Source organism: Mobula birostris, chromosome 29, assembly GCF_030028105.1.
Source record: "Mobula birostris isolate sMobBir1 chromosome 29, sMobBir1.hap1, whole genome shotgun sequence".
Taxonomy (NCBI): domain Eukaryota; kingdom Metazoa; phylum Chordata; class Chondrichthyes; order Myliobatiformes; family Myliobatidae; genus Mobula; species Mobula birostris.
The window spans coordinates 37,120,410-37,128,650 of NC_092398.1; the positions used below are offsets into that span (position 1 = coordinate 37,120,410).

General features: G+C 47.3%; 1 protein-coding gene across 1 annotated transcript; it reads right to left on the reverse strand.

Moving 5' to 3' along the window:
- Positions 1 to 388: 388 nt before the first annotated feature.
- LOC140189960 (tubulin beta-4B chain-like) lies at positions 389 to 1,853 on the reverse strand. The gene has a single exon (XM_072246342.1). The coding sequence runs from the start codon at positions 1,676 to 1,678 to the stop codon at positions 779 to 781; it is 900 nt and encodes a 299-aa protein (XP_072102443.1). The 5' UTR covers positions 1,679 to 1,853; the 3' UTR covers positions 389 to 778.
- Positions 1,854 to 8,241: the final 6,388 nt, after the last annotated feature.

Consider the following 8,241-nt stretch of genomic DNA (forward strand, 5'->3'; position numbering starts at 1 on the left):
TCGTACACACTTAGTTTAGTATCCATTTGTTGAATGCTTTAGCTGTCTAACAGGGTGGCTTAGATGTTGGATCAAATGTTTTGCTGTCTGTAAATAAATGGTTAATGTGCTTACTTGTAATCAGTGCTTTCTGTCTCACTTACCAAACCCATGAACCCACTTCCTCGTGAAAAGGAAAAGTCTGTGCACAATAACCCTACCCATGCCTCGTGGTTTCACACACCTTTGCAAGTTCACCCCTATGCTCCAAAGAACAAAGCCCCAAACTGCCTAATATCACTCCACAACTCAGTCCCTCCAGTCCTGGGGTCCAATGGCCAAAATCCAGCCATCGCCCACACAGAGCAGTAGACCGACCCATACAAGAACTCCACAGAGCACCAAGAAATGCTATCAAAAGTCTTTTAATCTCCCCCTCTTTCACGAAATACTGGACACTTTTCCAAGACACACACACTCTCTCGAAACAAGTCATGATAATCACACAGGGAGAGGAGGGGGTGGGCATAAAGGATTTGTTGTGTCGAGAGGGGAGAGGCTTTGGCGTTGGAGAACTCCTGCACCATCTCCCCTCCGTACAACTTTTCAGGGAGCGTGGGACATGCAACCCTCTCTCCTGAACCGTCATGCTGACTCCGTGCTTATTGGGAGGGAAAAGGTTTCAGTGTGTCAAGGAGGGAAATGGAAAGGGAGAAAGGGTTCAGTTTGTCAAGGGGGGGGGGGTCTTGGCATTGGAGATTTTGGCAGTGGAGACGCATATACCGCCCCTCCCTCATCCTCAGGCAACCTCTTCATCATCCTCCTCCTCAAACTCTCCATCCTCCTCGGCGGTGGCATCCTGGTACTGCTGGTACTCGGAAACGAGGTCATTCATGTTGCTCTCGGCCTCTGTGAACTCCATCTCGTCCATGCCCTCGCCCGTGTACCAGTGGAGGAAAGCCTTGCGTCGGAACATGGCGGTGAACTGCTCGGAGATGCGCTTGAAGAGCTCCTGGATGGCGGTGGAGTTGCCGATGAAGGTGGCGGACATCTTGAGGCCGCGGGGCGGGATGTCGCAGACGGCCGTCTTGACGTTGTTGGGGATCCAGTCCACAAAGTAGCTGCTGTTCTTGTTCTGGACGTTAAGCATCTGCTCATCGACCTCCTTCATGGACATGCGGCCGCGGAAGATGGCCGCCACAGTCAGGTAGCGGCCGTGGCGGGGGTCGCAGGCCGCCATCATGTTCTTGGCGTCGAACATCTGCTGGGTCAGCTCGGGAACAGTGAGGGAGCTGTACTGCTGGCTGCCGCGGCTGGTGAGAGGGGCGAAGCCCGGCATGAAGAAGTGGAGCCGGGGGAAGGGGACCATGTTGACCGCCAGCTTGCGCAGGTCGGCGTTGAGCTGGCCGGGGAAGCGGAGGCAGGTGGTGACGCCACTCATGGTGGCCGAGACCAGGTGGTTGAGGTCCCCGTAGGTGGGAGTGGTGAGCTTGAGGGTGCGGAAGCAGATGTCGTAGAGGGCCTCGTTGTCGATGCAGAAGGTCTCGTCCGTGTTCTCCACTAGTTGGTGGACGGAGAGAGTGGCGTTGTAGGGCTCCACCACCGTGTCTGACACCTTGGGCGAGGGCACGACGCTGAAGGTGTTCATGATGCGGTCCGGGTACTCCTCACGGATCTTGCTGATGAGGAGGGTGCCCATGCCTGAACCAGTGCCCCCGCCCAACGAGTGGGTGAGCTGGAATCCCTGGAGGCAGTCACAACTCTCCGCCTCCTTCCGCACCACGTCCAGGACGGAGTCTACCAGCTCTGCACCCTCTGTGTAGTGGCCCTTGGCCCAGTTGTTTCCTGCTCCGCTCTGGCCTGGAGACAAGAGAGCGAAGGAGAGAGGTTAGAGGTTGTAGACAGGAAGGCTCGCACCTCAAACTGGGGTTATGTTGGCACTGGAATCTGTGGAGAAACAGGCCGGCCCCAGCGCACCCTTGGGTTGTGTTGGCTGTTAGCGTAAATGGCACCGTACGTTTCGATGGACATTGCTGCGTGCGCTACGCACTATTAAGGGTTAAGAATAGGATGATTTGGCAGATGAATTGGCTCAGGGACCAGGTGTTCAAGATTTCTGGATCATTGGGATCTCTTCTGGGGGAGATATCAACTGTACAAAAAAAGACAGGGTATACCTGAAACCAAGGGGGAACCAATATCCTTGTGGGCAGGCTTGATTGAGCCGTTGGGGAAGGTCTAACACTAGTTTGGCAGGGGATTTGGAACTGAAGTGATAAGGTTGGTGTTGTACAGGTGGTTGGTGTACAGGTAGATGCAGGATCTAGAGGGGTTCCCAAACTTCTTTATGCTACAGACCTCTACCATTAATCGATGGGTCTGTGAACCCCAGGTTGGGAACTTGGTCTAGAGACTGTGAGCAGGGGTAGACAGTTGATAGGGCAAAACTGCAGTCAGAGTGATGGGCCAATTTCAACAGCAACGAACAAGTACAATGTTGTCACCATTAGAGAAACTTAGCTGTCAGAAGAGCTGGTTGCTCCAGAGTTTAGACATTTCAATATCCGGGCCGGGAACAGTAAGGGAAGGATCAGACCAGAAGGTACGAACATTTGTAGATGTCAGGAACAGTATTGAAAGGCAAAATTGAAATAACAGCTATGAAAAGCTGGATAGTTTAAAATGAGTATTTTTTTAATGCTTGGGAGTATTGTGGGTAAGGGTGATGATCTTAAGAGCATGGAACTACAATGTTGTGGCCATTCCTGAAATGGTTGAGGGAGGGGTAGGAATGGGCGATTAATGTACCAGATTTTCAAAGTTTTAGAAAAGATAAGGTGGGGGGAAATTGCACTGCTAAGCAGTAACAATATGGCAGCTGCACCCAGGGGAGGTATAATGGAGAGGTCAGACACAGAATTCATTTGGGTGGAACAGGAAGGGTACAATCACACTGATGGGATTGTCCTACAGACACCCCCAACAGCCACCAGGAATCAAATTAAGGAAATGTGTAAAAATAATATGGTTGTCGTCACAGGGGATTTCAACTTCCTTCATATAAACTGGGACCTTCCTAGTGCAAGGGGTTTACACGGGGCTGAATTTGTTAATTGTATCCAGGATGGTTTCTTAAATCAATATGGACGGATGAGAGGAGGGGCCGTACTGGACCTGGTGTTGGGTAATGGGCCTGGCCAGGTGACTGACCTTTCAGTGGGTGAACAGTGACCACAGCTCCTTAACTTTCAGGATAACTATAGAGATGGATAGGTATGGTCCTTGTGGGAGAGCTTTAAGTTGGAGTAGGGAAAATTACAAGGGCATTAGGCAGGAATTAAGAAGTGTTAATTGGGAATTTAGTCCAGGAGAAAAAGGAAAATTATGTAAAGCTTCAGAAGTTAGGATCAAACGAAACACACAAGCAGTACAAAGAAGAATTAGGAAAGCCCGGAGGGGCCATGAAAAGTCCTTGGCAAGTAGGATTAAGGTGCACCCCACAAAGTATTCTATACATACATCAGGAGTAAAAGGGACAGGGTGGGACCACTCAAAGACAAAGGAGGGGGGAACATTTGCTTGGATGTGGAGAATGTGAATGAGGTAAATGATTATTTTGCTTCAGTATTTACCAGGACTTGGAGAACCAGGAGATCAGTGCTGAGTGTATAAATACGTTCGGGTGTTTAGAGGTCAAGGAGGAAGTGTTGGGGCTGATACGATTAACCCCAGGTTATTGAAGGAGGCAATAGGTTACTGGGCCCTTGACTCTAACTACAGGCAGAGGACTGACAGGTGGCTAATGTTGTACCTCTACTTAAGAAGGGAACAAGTGAAAACCCTGGGAACAATAGACCCACTGGTCTATTCTGTCAGTTGTAGGTAAATTTCTAGAGAAAATTCCTAGGGATAGGATGTGTGAGCATTTGGTAACCCACGGCCTAATCAGGGAAAACCAACATGGCCCTGTGCATGGCAGGCTATGCCTCACCAACTCAATCAAGGTGATGAGAGATTGATCAGGGTAGGGCAGTGGATGTTGTCTACATGGATTTTAGCCAGCTATTTGACAAAGTACTCGTGGGAGGCTAACTCCGTAGATTAAGATGGATGGGTCAGTGGCAAACTGAGTGTCTACATTCAAACAGAGGGTGGTGGTTGAAAAGACTCATTTGAGCTGGAGGTCTTTAATTAGTGGTGTTCCACAGGGATCTGTGCTGTTTGTGATGTATATAAGTGACCTGGATGAAAATATACATGGACAGGTTATTAAACTTGCAGATGATACTAAGATTGGTGGAATTGTGGATAGGTTATAAGAGTGGGCTCCCTCACCTCCACCTCTCTGACTCTCAACACAGGAACCCCTCAGGGCTGTGTACTAAGTCCCTTTCCTTACTCCCTGTATACCCATGACTGTGTCGCCACCCACAGCTCTAATCTGCTAATTAGATTTGCTGACGACACTACATTGATTGGCCAAATCTCAAACAATAACGAGGCGGCCGACAGAGAAGAAGTCATCTCTCTGACACAGTGGTGTCAAGAAAACGTCTCCCTCAATGTCGGTAAAACAAAGGAGCTGGTTGTGGACGACAGGAGGAATGGAGACAGGCTGACCCCTATTGACATCAATGGATCTGGGGCTGAGAGGGTGAACAGCTTCAAGTTCCTCGGCGTCCACATCACCGAGGATCTCTTGGTCTGTACACACCAGCTGTGTGGTGAAAAAGGCACAGCAGCACCTCTTTCACCACAGACGGTTGAGGAAGTTTGGTATGGGTTCCCAAGTCTTAAGTTCTTTCTACAGGGGCACAGTTGAGAGCATCCTGACTGGCTGCATCACTGCCTGGTATGGGAACTGTACTTCCCTCAATCACAGGACTCTGCAGAGAGTGGTGTGGACAGCCCAGCATATCTGTAAATGTGAACTTCCCATGATTCAGAACATTTACAAAGACAAGTGTGTAAAAAGGGCCCGAAGGATCATTGGGGACCTGAGTCACCACAACCACAATCTATTCCAACTGCTACCATCTAGGAAGCAGTACGACAGCAAAGAAGCCAGGATAAACAGGCTCCAGGACAGCTTCTCTCACCAGACTGATTAATTCATGCTGATTCATTGTTACATTGACTGTTCTATTTACTATAAATTACTACGATTGCACATTTAGATGGCGACGTAACACAAAGATTTTTACTCACGTATGTGAAGGATGTCAGAAATAAAGTCAATGCAATTCAATTTGTGTAGAAGACTGGCAAAGAATATAGCACAATGTAGATCAGTTGCAGATAAAGAAATGGCAGTTGTTGCTTAACCCAGGTAAATGTTGAGTGTTGCACCTTGGTAGGGCAAATGCAAGGAGACAGGACCTTTAACAGTGTTGTTGAGCAGAGGGATCTTGGGATCCAAGTACATAGCTCCTTGAAAGTGACTACACAGGTCGATAAGGTGGTTAAGGCTTAATGAATGCTTGCTTTTATTAATCAAAACATTGAGTTCAAAAGTCAGGCCGTTATGTTTAAACTTTGTAAAACTCTGGTTAGGCCAGAATTGCACACAGTTCTGGTCACCCCACTGTAGGAAGAATGTTGAGGGTTCGGAGACAGTGCAGAAGAGGTTTACCAGGCTGCTGCCTGGTCTAGAGGGCATGTGAGGCTGGATAAACTTGCGTTGTTTTCTCTGGAGCGGTGGAGGCTGAAGATTGATCTGATAGAGGTTTCAAGATTATGACAGGCACAGATAGTGGACAGTGAGTATCTAAGTTTCACAGGGTTGAAACGTTTACTACCAGAGGAAATGCATCGAAGGTGAAGGGGCTAGGTTCAAGGGGGAATGTGAGGGGTAAATTTTTTACTCAGATAGTAGTGGATGCTTGGAATGTGCTGCCTGGTATGGTGGTTGAGGCTTTTGAGACTTGGATAGGCACATGGATACAAGGAACATGGAGGGGGATTAGTAAAAGAGTATCTAGTACTTTCCTGGCATATATGACGAATAATCTCTTCTCCGTCTTCAAGCTGGGTACAGGTATTGATTAAAACTGACATTTCGATGACAAACTCTGCCACCTTCTCCAGGGATAAGGCCTGGTCATGTCTAGTCTGGTGGTATTAATACCCCCACGTCTGTCTCTGATTGGTTAGTCCTCATCCAATTAGGTTTCCACTCTCCCACTCTGTTTATAATCAAATTCTAGTTCTTACTTAGAGTGAGACCTTTATATTTGTAAAATTTCTTTTCCTCTAGTTTTGTTTCAATGCTTCCTTCCCTAGGAGGTCCCAAAAGCCTTTGGTGCAGGACTGTAGTTTTGTGCCAAAAAATATTCCCAATGGTGTGCATCTGAAATAACCTCTGCTCCCGACCTTCTTGTGTGCCTTAGCTACTAGGCCTGGTGGAACCGTTTTTACTGACAGGAGAAGGGGTTAAGGCAAGTTACTGGCACCTTAAAACCAATCACTTTGTCAGACGCAACTCGCCAGCCGTAGTTGGCAGCTCAAGGAGAAGGAAAACTCTGATCTCAAACCTCCACTGCCTTATGGCTATACCCACTCATGGGGAAAGCTTTGGGAGTAAACCTAGAGGGAGAGATCCAGAGATGGAGTCCCAAAGGCAGCTCTACATCAAGTTCAATGCTGACTGGCAACTCTGCTTGCTCTCCATGTCGTACTGCCCAGGCTTGCGTATCTACACAGCTAGGACACAACATCCTTGCTGTATAGGAGCAAGGAGGTCCTTCTGCAGTTGTGCAAGGCCCTGGTGAGACCACACCTGGAGTATTGTATACAGTTTTGGTCTCCAAATTTGAGGAAGGACATTCTAGCTATTGAGGGAGTACAGCGTAGGTTCGCGAGGTTAATTCCTGGGATGGCGGGACAGTCATATGTCGAAAGATTGGAGCAACTGGGGTTGTATACACTGGAATTTAGAAGGATGGGGGGGGGATCTGATTGAAACATATAAGATTATTAAGGGATTGGACACGCTAGAGGCAGGAAACATGTTCCCGATGTTGGGGAGTTCAGAACCAGAGGCCATAGTTTAAGAATAAGGGGTAGACCATTTAGAACGGAGTTGAGGAAAAACTTTTTCACACAGATGGTTGTGGTTCTGTGGAATGCTCTGCCTCAGAAGGCAGTGGACCAATTCTCTGGATTCTTTCAAAAAAGAGTTAGATAGAGCTCTTAAACATAGCTGAGTGAAGGGATATGGGGAGAAAGCAGGAACTGGATACTGATTGTGGATGATCAGCCATGATCACAGTGAATGGCAGTGCTAGCTCGAAGGGCCGAACGACCTACTCCAGCACCTATTGTCTATTGTCGACTCTGACCAACGGAGGCTCAGACTTAGTTTTTAATTTGCTCTTTAGCTGGTTCGTCATTGTGGGCAGACTGACGTGTTCCTCAGTTACGCGCATTTGCGTGGCCATTAGACACTGCACTGTGTCAGTAACGCGTGTTTGTATGCAGAGAGCATGCCATTTGTCAGTGATCATTGGCAAGAAATAAGCACAAGACAATTCAGAACCGTTTTACTCACTGCAGTTTCAAGCTTTCAGGCCTGGAGAAGCCAGAAACAAAAATTAAACTATTTCAACATTTTAAGAACTATGAAGAATTTGAAGGCTTCAACAATAGCCTTGAATGTTACAATGAAAAATGAAGATTTGGAGGATGCAATTGCTGAAGCATTGTATGAAGGCAGTCCATTGTCTTCACGGGTGTCTGTGCTGATTTTGTTCATTTACAGCTAATCAAAAGAAACGCGGCAACATACACTGAATGAATTCTCCAGTCAATTACTATCAGGACTAATAGTTTTACAGTACTGTCACTGTATTGACAGTGGTCTAATTTGTTCTAAATTTCACTTAAATGCATAAATTGTTACTCAAGTGGTAGCTTGTTCATTTTTATACCATGAAATTTCACTTTACTGGGCCAAAGTGCACTGGTCCTGATTATCCCAATTAACCAGAATTCACTACTCTGTAGACACACTCAGCCCCAATAGCAATAGATCAGGAGGCAGATTTTGGAAAGGTGAAAAAAATAACAGGGTTGTCTTCATAGGGGACTTCAACTTCCCAAATATTGATTGGTATGTCCTTACTGCGAAAGTTTTAAGTGGGGCGGAATTTGTTAAGTGCGTCCAGGAAGGATCCCTGGCTCAATACTACAGACAGGCCATACAGGATCTGGTACGAGGTACTCAACCAGAGAGAGTACTTCTGAGGCAGTGACCTAACTCCC

Excerpts from the sequence above, each read along its gene's own strand:
- LOC140189960 (XM_072246342.1), bottom strand. The coding sequence starts at position 1,678 with ATGGGCACCCTCCTCATCAGCAAGATCCGTGAGGAGTACCCGGACCGC.